Below are 18,179 nucleotides of genomic sequence, written 5' to 3' on the forward strand. Positions count from 1 at the left end.
TAAATAAATCTGCTCAGGGCCACCCCATCTCGCACTTTCCCTTAACCGATAAAGCAAAAATCATTTAGTTTAAAAGAATGGACTTTATTCCCTCTTTACAACGGTCTCTATTTCAGCTATCTGGAATATTAGATTATTTCTCAACGAGATTTAAAATTGAAGCACGCCACCTAGGGGCTTGGTCACTTTAGTAATAAGTAAGAAGAAATTTTATGTCAGGTTTCGTTCTTGTGTTCGGCAACTGCTGATGAGTTTGTCATAGTCTTAAGGCTGTTTCATGTTCTTTGAGCCTAGTTGATATTTTTCGTCCGGTCTCTTCAATGTATTCTTAGCCGCATATGCATGGAATGATGTAAACTCCTGACATCTCAATTTTGTCTTTGACGGATCGAATATTTTGACCGATTTTTGGACAAGTGGTAAATCTTTTACACTTTTTATATGTCGTCAGTGATATTTTGAATATAAGGAAGGACAACAGCGGCAAGCGTGGGATTATTGCTTTCAGTCTCATTGGAAGGTTGTGATGAAGTGTAGTTTCTGATGGAACGCGTAATATCTTTAATATGTAAATCATTAGGGAGAAAAGCAGAAGTAAGGTGTTTTAATCCTGGCTTCAGGGACTCGGGCTGAAAGAGTTTTACAGCTCTGTAAACAAGAGAGTTGTGTGCCGGAAACGTCCGACATGACTCGCGACTTGTGTTTAGGAAGCCCAAAGTTCAAAGCGACACTTTAGGCAGTTCAAAGCAATTAAAACGATTTAAAAAAGTTGTTACATAACAATCGATTTACCCTCAAAAACACCGATCAGGTAGAAACATGTTGGTACAAACCGTATTAAACACTTCTTCACAGTCTAAATAAAATGCCTCACAAAATCGAAATTGACAAAAAGTGCCATCGATGGGCAGTCAAATATTTTTAAAGATTATGAAAATTAGATAACGATGTGGTGGCTTAATAATTAAAGAAAAGTTTTTTGCAAAACCAAAAGAAGATGAGTTATTGTTAATGCCATGAAATTGGTTAGTTTTGGTCATTGCAGCAGACATACAAATCTTTTCTCTATGCTTTGTATTCTTTATTCTTTGCCTAATATGTGAACGCATTTACGTGGCCGATTGTTGGTTATTGAGTTTTGAGGTTGATGTTAATTTTTCAATCTAAATTTAATGTTTTGCCGCGGTATATCCCATTAAAAAATAGGCTGCAAACAGTTTGTACTTAAATTTTTACTCAAAGGTTAATATAGCAAGCCTGTCGAATTTGTATGAACATGTCCTCATCCGCGATCTATATTTTGGATATAAAAGGTAAAGTTCTGATTTCCAGAAACTATCGGGGTGACATAGATTTAAATGTAATAGAGAAATTTATGCCTCTATTAATGGAAAAAGAAGAAGAAGGATTGCTGACACCCATTTTGCAAACAGTGGAATGCACATTTGCTTATATAAAAACTAATAATCTATACATTGTAAGCACTTCAAAGAAAAATGCAAACATTATGTTGGTGTTCGTATTTTTGCACAAGGTTGTTCAAGTTATGACTGAGTACTTTAAGGAACTCGAAGAAGAAAGTATAAGAGATAATTTTGTAGTGATTTATGAGTTATTGGACGAACTCATTGATTTTGGATATCCTCAAACAACTGACAGCAAAATTCTTCAGGAATATATTACACAAGAAGGTCACAAATTGGAAATTCAAGTTCGCATACCAGTTGCTGTTACTAATGCTGTGTCTTGGAGATCAGAAGGCATTAAATATAGGAAAAATGAGGTTTTCTTGGATGTTATAGAATCTGTGAATTTATTAGCAAATGCAAATGGCAATGTATTAAGAAGTGAAATAGTTGGAGCAATAAAGATGAGGGTATATTTATCAGGTATGCCAGAGTTGAGGTTAGGATTAAATGATAAGGTTTTATTTGAGAGTACTGGTAGAGGTAAATCAAAATCTGTTGAACTTGAGGACGTTAAGTTCCATCAGTGTGTGCGGTTATCAAGATTTGAAATTGATAGGACAATATCATTTATTCCGCCTGATGGAGAATTTGAATTGATGTCTTATCGGTTAAATACCCATGTGAAACCTCTAATATGGATTGAATCTGTTATTGAGAAGCACGCTCACAGTCGAGTGGAGTATATGATTAAGGCAAAATCCCAGTTTAAAAGACGATCAACTGCAAATAATGTTGAAATAATCATTCCAGTGCCACACGATGCAGATTCTCCAAAATTTAAAACTTCTATTGGTAGTGTGAAATATGCTCCTGAACAGAATGCCATCATTTGGACTATTAAATCATTTCCTGGAGGTATTATTTATCTTAAAAAATTTTACCCTGACTGCAAATTTAATCTGATTGATCGTGTTGTAGGAAAAGAATATTTAATGAGAGCCCACTTTGGTTTACCCAGTGTTGAATGTGAAGATTCTGAAGGAAGACCTCCAATTCAAGTGAAATTTGAAATTCCCTATTTCACAACATCAGGCATTCAAGTTAGGTATTTGAAAATTATTGAAAAAAGTGGGTATCAGGCACTACCATGGGTCAGATACATTACACAGAATGGGGACTACCAACTGCGAACTAATTGAATCACTAAAGTTTATAGTTTTTAAGTTTACTAGTTATTGTTAAAACGTAATCTATAAATAAAATACCATTAACAAAAATAATTTTATTGCATTAAAAAAAAATTTTTACCAATATTAGACCCAACTCAAATATTTTAACACTTTTTCCATATGGGCCAACAAGAAGACTTATTCCTTGATATTTAAATGCTCTGGCCCATTTAAGTGCTTCAATAGTGATTGATAGTCCCTAATACCAAATTATTACACATTAAGTTGAAATCATTTTACTTAAGAATGTGAATCTATTATTTAGATTTTATCACTAATTTTATGAATTGCCTATGATAAATTTTAGAGATGCACATTTTCAGGGAAGGATTTCCAAAGAAAAAAACAAAAAATAAAACTCTTTATTACAACAAAATATAAAGTCGAACCCAAAAATCCCATTGCCATACTCTCCAAAAGAACTTTTTGAAAATCCTGAAAACATCACTGACCTATCTTTGTCTGAACCACCACTCTTTTATAAATTGTTATACACAAAATACATTTTTTTCTATGTTGACCACATGTAGAAGTAGTTACTCTGCCAAAATGGCAAATACTGAGAAAGTGGTTGACATATTATCCTTGCCAATGGCAAATTTTTGCTCAATGATAATAAGAGTGCATGTAGTTTGTTTCCAGTATATTTTTCATAAACAGGAGAGCGAATTAAATACAAAACTAAAACTACCATCCTCCTAGACAATTGTAGCCTCTGCTTCCTGGTCAAGGCATCCAGCGATTTTTTCTGAATGGATTTATATAACTGCAAACTAAAATGTAGGGTGTTGATTACAATCCATATTAATTCTTTACCATACAACATTATCTAAATTACCTTGTTAAATCCATCGCAATTGAAAGAATCCATGGTTTCCATGTATTGGCTCCAAAGCAACCCACTGAGCACAAATGAGCTATAGGTTTTATTACATATAAGGTCTCTGCAAGTAATTGTTTGCCAGTTAATGCTTTTTCCACAGTTTGATCATTTTCTGTATTTGACATTAATAGGGGTGGCTCTAAAGGTTTCCAATTTCTCAGTGGTAAAGGAGGGGATGATTCTACTTTTCGTACAACTCTGCCAGACCTTTTTAGTGTAAATGAAGCTGAATTTAAACCATTTTGTTCCAAATCTAACAAACTTTTTGTATTATTTTGAGAAATATTGTCTCTTTCCAGGGGTGTAATGGATGGAGTTACAATAATTGTTTCTTTATGTTTGTAAATTAACTGTAGTCTTGCTATGCATCTAAAACAAAAGGAATACTACTTTTTACAACAAATGCAACCGAAGTAGATAAATAGTAAACTTACTTAAAAATCTGGATGGCAGTAATAATAAGCCACCGGCCCCTATTACCCCATAATTTTTGGGCAGAAAGTTCACAAAACACTTCGGAATATTCAATAATTGTAAGCCACACTTTCAATTTCTGTGAACTGGAAGATTTTGTATGCTGGTGACATTCACGTATGATCTGATCATTAAAAAGCACCAACAAATTAGATACACAATACACCAGTTCCGACATAACATGCGAGTTATTAATACGACCTAAAATTTCAGTAACAGTGATAGAATTTATGGTTGAAAATTGTGAATTGAAGTACCTGCAATAAAATAAGATAACCATTTCGAGGCGGTTTCATACTCTGAGGCATTCTGGGGATTTTTACTAACCCAATTTTTGTAGGAATTATACAAGTCGGGAAGTGATAATAATACCGAAGTCATAATAAACTCGACTTCAAATACGTTTTCATAAAAACAAAGTTATCGCAGTGACCATAAAACCAAAGCTCAAATATTGTAAAGGTTGGACCAAAGAATAATTTGAGTTTTCCTCAACGTATCACATATGCATAAGGCAAATTAGCAGGAGCCTTTCGCCCATTGCTGGCATGTACTAATTGGACGCAAGATAAAACCATTTAAGCCAAGCAATCCCCAAAAGTTAACCTTTGGGTCAAGGAGCGTAATCAAGTAATCTGGGGAAGGGTAATTAATTAGGAAACCAAACGAGCCAACGTCACTGTTACACAGGCAATTGTAGAAAGTTCCATAAAGCCATGGTTTAGCTTTTTGGATGCTGTTTTTTTGTCTTTAATGCACTGAAATTAGCGTTAAAGATGAATTTCTGTTACAAATCTTTAGATGTCATTTTTATATTCACCAATGACTACCGAGGGCAAAACAAGGTATAGTATATCCTCTTTGTTCATTAATAAAGATTGCAAGTCAACATTTCTACCCCTACTTTATAATAGTTCATGGCAAACACAGCTATTAGGCAGTAGTGGTTCAGATTCAGATTCCCAATTTAGGCGAAGTGCCAGTGGTTTTAGTTGCCTTAAATAAACCTGACAAATTTCACAAAACCTAAATGTATGGTAGGTAACATTTACTTGTTGATTTTAAATAGACATTACTTTATTCCAGGCTGTTTAAAAACTCAAAAATATTAACGATCTCAAATACTAATGTATATTGAGTTTTGTCAGGAGTGTATTATACCAGTTACATTTGCATTTTGACAGCATCAATAGACAGGTATTAAAAATAATTAAAATGCAAAGAAGGTAATAGTTTTTTTTATTAATTAACCAAGTATTTTTCAAAAACAAAACATTAAATTTTCTCTTGTTCCAAATGGAACACTAACTTAATACTTAAACATACATTTATTATATCTTACATCACTGATATTTAATCATTAATAATTTATTTTGATAGTAACAAATAACAGCCTCAAAAACGTGATATCACATTTATTCCAAACTAATTGAGCCTGTAACCTTAGCTCTTATTCTAAGCTAGGAAGGATGACATTGGCAGCTTCTAGTGCTTAGAACCATAGAACGATGAATGATTTGAATGTTATTCCACTCTGGGCTTTATTTTATAAAAGGAAAATATGGCCATGCTATTCCATGCTTCATTATTGCTTTGATATCCTTTATGTTAATAATATGATTAATGAAGTAATTGGAAAACTAACAATATAGAAGCAAAAATACAAATTAGAATTTTAAAAAGGGAGTACAATCCAAAACCTTTTTTTTTTCTATCTGAAAACAGCCAATAATAATGTTGTAAATAATATGTTATTGAACTTTTTCTTATATGCAACTACCTAAACTCAAAGTTAAAAATGAAGCTTTCTTAAAATTAGGCCCTTTTAGGGGGCATATCACAATATTCACAGTATACCATTTAAATAAATAAATTTGCATTTAATAACAACTTACTGTTGATGATATTAAATTGGTTCAGAAGAGGTAATGTTGTAGAGAGCTACACATAAAGAAACAATAGGAAACTTTAAAAAGTTGCAGATGTAGCGGAATTTATAACCAATTTAATATCAGTTTCTAGATTTTAATACACCTAAATTAGAAGCTAATATAAATAAATCGTTTAAAAAAATAAATCTAATCGTGTTTTAATTTGATGAACTAACCTAGAATTCAATTTCTTCGTAAGTCAACGGAGAAATCGCATTTTTCAGATTGGTTTTGTTGTTTCGACTTGATTGGTCGGATTCGGGTCTAGTGTCGTTTCCGCTATAATAGGTGCTGTCATCGTCCCCTTCTTCCACTTTAAAAGTATCATTCCATTCACTTTCTGGATCCGAAAATATATTCTCTTTATCTAGGATATCATCTACTGAATACTCAGATACTTCTGGAAAAAATAAAACATCACAATGCTCTTGCAATTCCTTTGAAATTTTCAATATAATATTGAATAAACTTGAACTATTGCCATTATTAGAAAAACAGCTTTGACTTATAGGTTATAAATCTGCATGGTGAACACGTACCGTCTTCCTGTGGAAGCAGTTCCAAATTTGTTGAACTCATCCAATTATCGTCAAACTCTAAGTGTTTATTCAAATCTCTCTCATGGGGAGTCTGTATTACTGGCGAATCACTGTCAGTTACGTCAAATATTTCTGTGACTTTAACCTAAATGTTTAAAGTTTAATTGGCAATTCTCATAGTGCTTAAAATCTAGAGCAGATACCTTATTATTTTCGTCTAAATAATAGTAAGCCATGATTGCTTCATGTTGAGACGTAACGTTCAGAATGTGGTCGAATGTGTCGTCGTCCATAGTATCCGTTTTTTTGACAGAAAAACTGGGTCTACGTTGCAAAATTTGTTTGGTCTTGAACTTGCGACCCGGACTTTGCTCGAGAGGTAAATCGCTAAAAAAATTTCAAATTAATTAGTTAAACCAGTGACCTTAACAAACTCTGTGAATTTATCTATCTGCCTGTTGGCATCGTTTTATGAATCAATCAAGCGACTTCGGCCATTATCCAATTCATAAAGGCATTCGCAAGTATATTACTGTCTAAAACTAGCTCTTACCAATTATCCAAGTTCACAGTAAAGTTCAAATTCATTTTATTCTCAGTCATATTTCCGTATAAATTAGTGTCCAAGGCATCTGCAAACAGTCATAACTTTTCACATGGCGGGAAAGAATTTTTTAAGGACAACTTACTTCCTCCATATTCCGTTATAGCAAGCTGACAAGTGATCTTCGCGCTCATTTGTTGTCTCTTTCTATTTACTCTATGCAAAATGTGAGACATTTGATCCAAGGCGATCTTGCTCATATCCCAAAGAGTGTTCCCTATATGCGGCGCTGTTGCCATTAACCTTAAATGGGAAATTGATCGAATGTTATCAAACTTAATTTTCATTTTGTTTAAATATCAACGATAACGAAGCAAACATAAGCTGGGGAGGAAACTATTTACCAAATTAATACATACGCTTTATCCAGAGAGTTGAATCCCAAGCGACTTTTTTATTGGCGCTTCTGCTCTTTCGCGTTCAAATTATTACTTATAACTTATTTCATATAAATAATTGGGCAATAATTTTAAGATTTGCCTCGATTAGAGTGTGGTTACTACAATTTAAAAATACCAATTTTTATTATTGCCAATAAATTATGTCTTAAACCTTATGTGCTTAAATTCAAAGCAGAAAAATATTTCTGCTTCGCTAATTTGGAATATACTGAAAAATGAGTTCCGAATTCTTTTACCCTAAATTTTATTTACTATATTAAATATTTCGGAAATTTTTAAGTAGAAAAAAAATTATTACGCTTATTTTTTGAAAAAATATCGCAATCGGATTTTATTTGTTTAATTCTACAGGCGATCTGGGGATTTAGAACAAACCCTACAACTATTACACATATTATACTTGGTTTAATTTAATTAATTAATTTAACAGTTTTCTTGATATTTTTACCTGCAAAAATGTAAAAAGTAAATAAGATAAACACCGCACACAAGTGTGCTAAATAAATTCCAAGAGCAAAATAAAGTAGTTATATAGCGGTAGAAATTTGTGAGGACGAATTTTTGATGATAATTTATTACGCATAATCCAATTATCTGTTCAAGCACACCCCACTCCAAAAAAGAATTTAGTAAAAATGAATTCATATAAGCCACCAACAAACAAACGCAACTTTCAGAACTTTAAGAAATATTATTCACCTCTCATGCATCCGTAATGATCTGTCCCTACAAAGCGCGTGCCTAGTATGGGGTAAAATAAGTGCCTGGCAAGGAATATACTGGGAAGAAAAGATTTCAAAATGTTCTCCCACTAGATTAAAAAGTTGGAATTCGGTAATTTTACGAATCACTATTCTACGTTCAATCTTCGGAGTGGGGTTGCGCAAACTCAAAAACCTAAAAGCAACAACTAAAAATCTGTCAACGGCGGAAAATGTTTTCGTGTTAGCAGCAACAAAAAAAAATTAAAATTTTTCCTAACTTACTTTGTGAATGTGGCGTACATCATATCGGCAGGCAAAGTGTACGGAAGACTTAGGACCGATAATAACTTCATTCCCCGATGCTTGAAAGTCCAGTTTAGCAGTCCTTTATTTGCAGATTCGATAACTTCTTGGAATACATTGAGAACAGTGTCAGGTACGTTTGAAACTAGAGCTTCCTACAAAATAAGAACTCAAGATTGAAGAGGGAAATAAACGTTTTTAGAATAAGTGTTTCTAGGACCAAGGGAGGAAGCCTCGAGACCATAAAATTTTATTTTGGGAAATGTAACGCAATGTTAATGTTTCACTTTGATTTTGTTCCAAAGATCATAGTAGAAAGTAAATCTGTGCAGGTGCAAGTTTCGCAAGACAATTATAATTTTTTTAATATACACCAGATATATCTAAATTCAATATACAAGGTTGGTGGTCTTATCTCCCTCTATCACTAAGCACAAAATACAGTACCAAACTGATAAACAGTTGTAGATATAATAATACTGATAGTGAATCGGCGAATTTAGTGGAAGTTTTTTGTTTGCTTGTTTGCAAAACAGCATCACATCAAAGGAACTTTTGCCGACTTTTTCACTCCAAAAAATCAAAAAATTTAAAAGTAACTTTCGCCTACGAAACCTGCAAACGCTTTATCAAATATACAAGGGGATTCACGTTGAATGGTTTAATAAACATTATGGAAAGTTAACAAAGAGAAAAATTTATTAATAATTTTGCCATAATAGGTGATTTTAGAAATATTCATTACCTGATACTAAACGCACGTTTGGAATTTCAAATGACACTTTTAGTGAATGAATGAATACTACTGATTCGAATAACCAAAATTCAATATTGTTGGATCTATCTTTTCCAGGTTTTGAAAAAAGAGTTTTCATTATTAGGTTGAGAAAAAAAAAAGATAATTTTTAGTTATATTTGGTTAGTTGATATTACAGCGTGTGGGGCCTTTTACTAACATATACAGTTGATTTTTTTTAAAAAATACATAGCAAATTTGTTTTTTTTTATTGTTTTGATCTCAGTTGTGGTTTAGATTTCGTGAAGAATATTGATGATAGACGTTCAAATGGAGAAGCAAAAACGAAAAGCATTAACTTTGAAAGAAAAACACGATGTTATAAAAAAAATTAAAAGTGGTATGAAAGTGATATTTGTCGTGAAATGAATTTCGTTAAAGCCACTGTCTCCATCACCAGGAAAAAAAAGATAGGATTCTCTGGTCCCATGGTCAAGTTATAAAAGGCTCAGAAAATCAGCTCATGAAGGGGCTTTTATAGTGGTCTACCCAAAAAAGAAAATAAAATGTTCCCATGGTCAAATGGTCAATGGTCAAGTTCCTCAATAAAAAGCGAGTGAAATGGGAAGTAGAATAGAAGCAAGAGATTTTGTGTGTTCCAGAAGTTGGATTGCACGTTGTAAGAAGAGAAATTGTATCTCTGGAAGAAAAATTGTTGGTGAGTCGGCATCAAGTTGATATGAATGTTGTTAATAATTGGCTGACAACGGTTTGGCCTGATCTTTGCGAAAATTATGACAGTGACAATATTTTTAACGCCGATGAGACCGGCCTTTCCTACAAACTAACCCCTGATAAGACATTGAAATTCAAAGGAGAAATGTGTGCAGGCGGAAAATTGTCCAAGGTTCGAATAACCGTTCTGGGTACTGCAAACATGTCTGAGACAGAAAAGAGAAAGCTGTTGGTTATCGGCAAATCAGTAAACCCAAGGTGTTTTAAACACACGACCCTACCAGTCAAGTGCAGGTCAAACAACAAAGCGCGGATGCTCCAATGGGATACAGAATTGAAGAATAGAAAGATGTTTCTTCAAGTATACAATTGTCCAGCACATCCCAATGTTCCGTGCAACCAAATCAAACTGGTTTTTATGCCACCCAATACCAATTCAAAACTGCAGCCCATGGATTAAGGTATAATCCATTCCCTGAAGTGTCACTATAGGAAGATTTTGCTGATAGAAGCAATTGATGATGGACAAGAGATTTCTGTGGACTTATTGGATGCTGTAAATTTTATTCACTGTGCTTGGCAGGAAGTTAGCAAAAACACTATTGCAAACTGTTATGATGATGATGATGAATTGCCTCTAACGGAATGGCTAAAAAACAATCGGGAGAGCCCCAAAAATACCGACGAAATTCGACAGCCAGAAAGCCCTTGTAGCAGAGATCAGGAATAGCATTGAACATTTCGACTTCGAAAGTTGCGTTTGAATAGATAATCCAGTTATTCCAACTCAATCTTTGGTAGAAGACGAAATTATCCAGTTAGCGTCAACAGATGAAATGACTGGTTTACGTTTTTTTTTTTCAGAAACAAATGCAGAATTGAGTGAATATGAGCTGAACGAGGAGGCTATTGAGGAAGTGGCCATGATCAATGATTTTTCAGTAAAAGACATGACTGAAAAAATTATAGGGATTCGCATGTTTTTGGGAGTCACGCGACGTTCCTGAAAAAGTGTGGAATTCTTTTTGTAACCTTGAAATCTATATAAGTAATATTAACTTTTCTAACAGACTCTTACAAACCAATATATCTGACTTGTTTATCCAAGAGTAGCTGGATACATTTTTTTTTGTTCACTTGTTACTTGTTTTGTACAGAATATTTAATTTTCACTTTTCCAATATTACGTAATAGAAAAATGCTAGTTTATCGTGGCATTTTTTTTGCAAAACCAACGCACATAATGTTATATATTATGCAATAACCTCCATTCAGGGTAAACATCAGGTGTGTACAAAAGTTCATTTATTGCTTATAGTAAACCTCGGATATAGCGAACCAATTTTCACTGTATATAAAAAATCAGCCCGATATATTTTTGACAAATACCTCAATCGACAGCGACAAATAAACAAAGTTCAAACGTAAAAAATAAAGTAGACTTTGAAACCTGGCCTGCTGATTAGATCCCGGCTTATTTAAAACATTTATCAAAACAATGGAAAGAGAATTAAAGACAAAGGCATTGAGTCAGCGCTATTTCAAAATATGTCTCGTTGTAGGCCGCAGATAACAACAAAAATTCTTGCAATCAAATACAAGTTGGCGGGTCAGACATCTTGCGCATTTTTGAACTTTCGACAAAGATGTTTGTTTGTAACACGCCGAAACGCTTCGAGCGCAATTTTTAAGTCTCGGTAATTTTGAGAATAAGATGTTTTCTTACCTGCCTATGAACTTTGCAATCTTTACACTGAGGGTCGTACACTAAATTATCTTCCAAAGTTTCCGACACGACAAAAGTGGATTGGACCGCCAGGCATTTTGTACAATTGATGAGATTGTTTCTATGTAGAAACCTTAACGCGTCGTCGAAGCCTTGCTTGCACATGTTCGCTAGAACTTCAGGCTTCGGCGGGAAAAGAATCCTCACCATTCGGTAGATATTGTGTTTCGATATTTCTATGCTTGTGTTTGCTATGTTGATCTAAAACACCGAAAATTAAAAAATCTTACGTTCTGGTTTTATTTTATTTTTATTGGTTATATAATTTTTGGTAAAGTAGGTTTTATAAATTTTCCTTTCAGTGCTCTATAAAATTTAAATGACTCCCCTAGCCATGAAACCCAAGGGTGGACCATAAACACCCACGTTGGGCCAATCGATTTTTTAAAAAGAGACAAAAGTTTTTTCAGTTCCAGTTGGCATCAACATATTTCTTATATTACCTAATTAAGTATACCCATATTGACAATTTGTTGTTAAGCCTACAGGTTGCCAATAAGAAAAATACTATTTTTTAAAACGATTTAAGTAGGTTTAATAAAGAAATTTCAAGAGCCAGACACGTATAAATGTAGCCAATATATTTTGTAGGGGTTTATTGCAACGAAAAAAATAAATTAATATTTCTGAAGCAGACTTAATGAACGCTTACGTGGAAAAGTTGTGAACTGTCATCCCTGGGACATATGTCACTCTCCCCGCAAAACGGACTGATAGTTATGGTGTTTTCGTCTAATGTCGGTAAATTGTCGCTATAGCCACCGTCCATGTAACGAACGCCTCTAAATTTAGGCGGAAAGATTCCAGAAAATATCGGAATGAAAGCGGACGCTAACAAAGCCTGGATGAGTTCTTCCCTGGAGTTGAACTGGGATACCATCACATTTTTGCCTTAAATAAAATGTTAACGTAGATATCAATATTTAGTACATCCCTTATAGCACTTACCGTCGCATACCCTAGTGAGGGATATGTGCAATTTGCCGCTTACTCGAATATGGGCATCTTCGGGCAAGAATTTTTCCAAACCTTCCAGCAGAAGTTTATTGATGTTAAAGGAAGGATTAAATGGGCCTAGTGACCCTTTGCGGGCTTCGGTCGCAACCCTAAGCACATCGCTCGTTGTTTCACCTTTAAAACAAATGTTTTTAGCCTTAAAATACTACAAAGATTTTAAGAATATATTTTTGGGAAAATAATAATATTTATTATTATTATTTAATTGGGTTATAATTAATTTAATAATTGAACTGTATTCGTCCAAAATTTGAAATTTTTTTTTTGTTCTGAACATACAGGATTTTGATTCACTCTGTAAATGTTTACATACAGTAACGTGGATGCTTTGATTTTGAAACATTTACTCTTACGGTGTTTCATTGCATAATAATAAAAATAGTTGTGCTCGCATTTGATGTATCGTTCATATAACATATCCGCGGATTTCTTTTCACGTCCCTGTCACTGTCATTCGGTATATACATTGATTGAAATTCAGTGTATTACAAGTTCAGGAGAATAAACAAACCAAACTTCAGTCTTGTCGGATATCAATGGCAACACTGGGATTTTAAATGGACTGCCACCTATAAAACACTGATTTGCACAAAATTCTAATTGCATTTTGTTACTTATATTTATATATCCCATTCGGGTTTTCAAGATAAAAAAATCAGTATTAGGTACTGAGTATCACATTTTTCAATAACATTACAATTATATACACTTTTTTTCAAGCAAAAAATGACAATATTCTAAAATTAAATGCATAATTAGATAAAAAGCGAAATAAAAGGCAACGATTAACAATAATTAAACCAGCAAAATTGAATACAAAAGGAGGCTTCTTCTCAATTATATTTAAAAAACTACAAAAATGCGCCAATTTTGCCAAATGGTCTTCACTTAAAATCGAATGTAATATTTTGTTTTTTTTTGTTATTTTTTTGATTTTCCAACTTTAATGGTCAAATAATAGAGCAAAAGTACCCAAAAGGAGACATCAGTTACCCTGCACTTATTTTAAAATCATTTTAAAAATAAATATATTCAAACGTTGTATTTGCATTATTTACATATCATTATCAATTTCCTTTAATTGGGCTGTGGCCTGTTGGAAATAAAGAGCTATTATTATTATAATAAATCACGACGGCGGCGTTCTTAGAAGATTTTCAAGCAATTTATTTATTTATGTTACTGGATGTTGTATTTTTATAAATCAAAAATTCTCGTAGAAACGGCAGTGTCAATTTTGAAGTTGTAATTAAATTTTGTTAAGAACAAAGTAAAATTGTAACATAATTGTATTTTTAAGTAGTTTGTAAGGAAATATTTAGTGGTACCCAACTGCAGATAACAACCAGAAATCACACTTTGTCGGTTGAACCCCTTCCTTGATTGATGTCATTCAGCTAAAATCAGCTTTTTTTAGCAAAAAGTACCTCCAACTAACCAAAAACTAAATTTTTGAGTTAATAAATAACTCAGAATACGATTTTTTGTTGAAATTTCTCTAAATTAAAAAATTAAACTGTCCAAACGATCTCAGCAAATGTTGGGAAACATTTGGAATGTAACTTTAATTATAATATTCTCATAGTTTCGATCCCAACAAAATCGTCTATTTGTCATCTACTAGTTCGATAAGAAAAGAATTAGCTTAAAACATAAGGAACCCTGTGAACTGCAAACAAATTCAATTTAATAATGTAACAAGATAATGACAGTTCAAACAAAAGCGATCGAAATAAACTTATTACGAGGTCAATTAACATCGTATTTATTTAGGATACCATCGCCTGTGTACAAGAACTCCATATCGATAGAAACAACTATGATATATTCCTTTTTTATGCAAATGTGTTAATTCGCGTGCTACAATTGCTGAAACGACAAGTATTTGTTGTATATACCTATACTACCTCACAATTTAATACAAACAAATGATAAGATCGGCATATTTAATTTATAATTATAATTTAATTAGACATTCAATCCTAAAAAATAAATGTTAATTTTAAGACCTATCTATCTATTGGGAAATTGAATAATCCATACCTATTCATCGAAATTCTAAACGTTTTATTTACTTATCTTGGCGCAACTACAGAATAGTAGATAATAATTTGTTGAATATACTAATGCATTGCACTCTTTATCCTGATTTCAAATACATGTTTTAAAAAATAATGCATTTTATCTAGTAACGAGTTAAGTATATCTCTGATTGATGTCAGGAAGTTAAATATTGCGAAAAATAGGTACCTATTGTTTTTCAAACTCTTCTATGGCTGCAACAGAACCTGCATGAGATTAATTATTGCCAGCTAATATAATATTAACATCCTCGTCAAAATGAATTCCACCGTTTCACAGTAATTTTTAATTGGCATGGATGACCTCGACATTAGGGAACTATTAATGCTTTGCTATTAATGATTTATTTTCTAGTCACATATACATGACTTACATTATATTATGTACTATATTAATGTACTATACTATACTGTACTATATTCATTATTGCGAATTTGATGATAAATCATTAAGCAATAACAGCGGGAAAGCAAATAGTTAGTTCCATAACACCATAAACAAGATTTGGTTTTAGTCAATGCGCAAATTGCGTTCTCACAAAGTACCTATTATCAGAAGTTGTGAAGCATCAAAGCATCTACGTACTTACATATGTAAAGTGGAATATTCGTAAAAAAAACAGAGTATACTGACCTAATGGCAAATCCAATATTAAAGAGCAAGCCGCAATAGCTCCAGCAGAGGCCCCCGATATTTTGTTTAGTAACAACTGTGGAGCATATTTGCGGAAACAACACGCTACACCAACGTGGTAAATACCCAAAAATCCACATCCAGCAAATGACAAATTCATTTTATTTCGCGATAAACACAATTAGTTACGATATCGTGTTGATTACGATTTACGCGCTGCAAAGCTACTATCCAACTTCCTCGCACTTCTCTGTCACTTTCTAAACTGAATAAACAAAACCAGGATGGGTCGCGCTTTTTTGAGTCTTGTGTCAGGCGGCGATGCCGTTCGTTTCCAATAAGTTTTCCCCATGGTAGCGGAATAACCTGCATTTTTCTAAAACAATCTTTGCGAAACATAGCGGGCTTGGTAATTGGAAGTATTGTGAAAAATTATTTCGACTTTTTACACTATTCACAGGTGAGCAAGTAGATCCGGTGGTTAAGAACAGATTGGATAAATAATTGGCTGTCTTTGCGAACGTCTCTATTGGACTTGTTTAGGTATTTTTGTTTTTTTTTTTTGTTATAGAGAATGTATGTATAAATCGCAGAAGTTAAAACAGCGACTTGTTTCAGTGAAATATATAATTAATGGTAAGCCGGCAACGTCGCATGTAATATAGTTTGTTTCGTTTGTCGTCGCTGAGAATCGGCAATTGCGAATGTGCGTAACGAAGATAGAAAACAAGGTGGGGGCGCGGGATGTGATTGGTTGAATTTGGTGGTGTGGTTCGTTATCGCTGAAGGTTACGTATTTAGAAAAGCTCAACACCTAAAGAACATTCGTTACGCAGGTAAGTAATGCGGAAAAGATCCTTTAGCGGCAAAATCAAGCAAAATAAAGATAAAGTCGGACTGTGGAAGTTCTGGACAGTATTATAACGAAAAATACAAAAACGCGAAATAAGAAAACAAATTAAGCTCTTTGGCGACCTGTGCGTATTTGTAGAATTTAACCGGGTATTTCAGCAAATATTTTTCTTTGAGGTTTTCCAATTTTTGTCTTAGAAAACCTGGTGAGCTTATAACTCAATTTTGAACTTCATTTCAACAAAGAACAACGTACTAAGAAGATTATGCAATTCAAACGGTGTGACCTTATTTTTTCGACAGTTCTTTTCCAAGATCCTATACTTAAACGCCTAATGTGAAATCACTGTTATCAATTGACCCCTTCAAAGTGTTATTTGTAAAAGTTATTAAACAGTCAATTCTAACTTTTTTTCCTTATATTTACGTCACTGATAGCAGGTTCAAAATAAAAAGCTTGATATTTAGAGGAAATGCTATCGTTGTTTAAACAACAATTCCTTTTTATTATATAAACATCGATGATAGCGAAATATTAGCATCTTGTAGAAATGGGGCAAATTTGACGTAATATAGACGCAGGTCGGTCATATCCGCAGATGTTTTTTTAAGTACATTCATATTTTTACGTCAAAGGTTTTTTTTTATAAGCATGTCGATTTTATTTATTTAATGTGTAGTGTTTAAACCAGAGGAAAGTTGCATTTGCACGAGATTTAAAAAACTTTAAAAAAATATAGTAATAAAATTAAAAATCTAAACTAAAGTAAATTTACTCTTTTCCGTGGACAATGTCAATTCTAAGGTATTGTAAAGACCAACGCCTACGAGGGCAGCTCTAAAATTTCCCGGTCTGAATATAAAAGAAACAAAGTAGAGTAACAATTTTTTATTATTTTTCAATATAATCCCCCTTACCTTCAATACACTTATTACATCTCTTTATTAGTAACTCAATCCCTTTAAACTCGGTCGTTAAACCGTAAGTCCTTTTTGAAATATGATGATGACGATGATCTATCTGTTGGAACCCACACTCTAAAACGGCAGCTTGTGCAACACCAGCAGTATGGATAGGTGCATTATCGTGCAAAAGACGCACGCCTCTGGTCAGTTTTCCTCGACGTTTTACACGTATGCAGTCTCGCAATTCATGTAATAATGTTGCGTAATATTTACCATTGACAGTGGTATTAGTTTCTTTAAAATCTATCAAAAGAATTCCTTCACAATCCCATAAGATCGCGGCCATCACCTTTTTTGTTGACTGGCAGACTCTGAATTTTCTTGGAGGTGCTTCACCCTTACGACGCCACTCGATTGATTCTTTTTTCGATAGAGGGTCATAATGGAGAACCATAGTTTCATCTCACAATAGTTTCTATCACAGGCTTCGGTTCCAACCCACAGAGTTCCAAAAAAAACCGCGCACACTCGACACGGCGTTGTTTTTGAATAGCCGAAATGATCATGCAGGATTCGACGAACACGTGTATCAGAAAGCTTAGTAATTTCTGAGTTTTCCTTGACCTTTAAACGTCGATCACTCAATACCACTTCTTCCACAATCGCAACAATATCTTCCGTTATGACCTCCACTGGTCGACCAGTTCTTGAATCATCTTCAAGGGACTCCTGGCCTATTCGAAAACGTTTTGCCCATTCTTCCATTACAGAATACGAAGGAGAACTTTGGCCGTACACATCATCCAGCCTTTCTTTAATAATGTTAGGTGCTAACCCTTCTTTTGTTAAAAACTTTATGACTGCTCTATGCTCAATTTGCGTTTTTTGCGACATTTTTCCGGACACGCCTTGTTTAAAATGCTGTCAATAAAAAAGTATTTGACGCAAGACTTAA

At 33.5% G+C, this 18,179-nt stretch overlaps 3 protein-coding genes across 5 annotated transcripts; 1 reads left to right on the forward strand and 2 right to left on the reverse strand.

The window, feature by feature from the left end:
- Positions 1 to 1,104: 1,104 nt before the first annotated feature.
- Positions 1,105 to 2,727, forward strand: LOC132705309 (AP-1 complex subunit mu-1). 2 transcript variants are annotated; one of them, XM_060675823.1, is made up of 3 exons: positions 1,105 to 1,313; positions 1,602 to 2,324; positions 2,388 to 2,727. In XM_060675823.1, the coding sequence occupies exons 1-3, from the start codon at positions 1,271 to 1,273 to the stop codon at positions 2,606 to 2,608; spliced, it is 987 nt and encodes a 328-aa protein (XP_060531806.1). In that variant the 5' UTR covers positions 1,105 to 1,270; the 3' UTR covers positions 2,609 to 2,727. The 2 variants fall into 2 exon arrangements, with proteins under 2 accessions (XP_060531806.1, XP_060531805.1); XM_060675822.1 differs by having other exon boundaries at positions 1,105 to 2,324.
- Positions 2,728 to 2,793: 66 nt separating this feature from the next.
- Positions 2,794 to 4,511, reverse strand: LOC132705313 (peroxisomal membrane protein PEX16). The gene is made up of 4 exons (XM_060675827.1): positions 4,253 to 4,511; positions 3,956 to 4,196; positions 3,477 to 3,890; positions 2,794 to 3,411 (listed from the first exon to the last, which is right to left on the reverse strand). Exons 1-4 carry the CDS (start codon positions 4,374 to 4,376, stop codon positions 3,150 to 3,152), a joined length of 1,041 nt encoding a protein of 346 aa, XP_060531810.1. The 5' UTR covers positions 4,377 to 4,511; the 3' UTR covers positions 2,794 to 3,149.
- A 710-nt stretch (positions 4,512 to 5,221) lies between these two features.
- On the reverse strand, positions 5,222 to 15,881 carry LOC132705307 (1-acylglycerol-3-phosphate O-acyltransferase Pnpla3). Of its 2 annotated transcripts, none has more exons than XM_060675818.1 (10): positions 15,467 to 15,881; positions 12,683 to 12,865; positions 12,387 to 12,625; positions 11,675 to 11,935; positions 8,457 to 8,632; positions 7,155 to 7,312; positions 7,019 to 7,097; positions 6,669 to 6,852; positions 6,466 to 6,610; positions 5,222 to 6,323 (listed from the first exon to the last, which is right to left on the reverse strand). In XM_060675818.1, exons 1-10 carry the CDS (start codon positions 15,624 to 15,626, stop codon positions 6,103 to 6,105), a joined length of 1,806 nt encoding a protein of 601 aa, XP_060531801.1. In that variant the 5' UTR covers positions 15,627 to 15,881; the 3' UTR covers positions 5,222 to 6,102. The 2 variants fall into 2 exon arrangements, with proteins under 2 accessions (XP_060531801.1, XP_060531802.1); XM_060675819.1 differs by having other exon boundaries at positions 5,222 to 6,326; positions 15,467 to 15,641.
- Between the last annotated feature and the right edge of the window lie 2,298 nt (positions 15,882 to 18,179).

The sequence above is a fragment of the Cylas formicarius genome, unplaced genomic scaffold, assembly GCF_029955315.1.
Source record: "Cylas formicarius isolate icCylForm1 unplaced genomic scaffold, icCylForm1.1 PGA_scaffold_7__23_contigs__length_41026272, whole genome shotgun sequence".
Classification (NCBI taxonomy): Eukaryota; Metazoa; Arthropoda; class Insecta; order Coleoptera; family Brentidae; genus Cylas; species Cylas formicarius.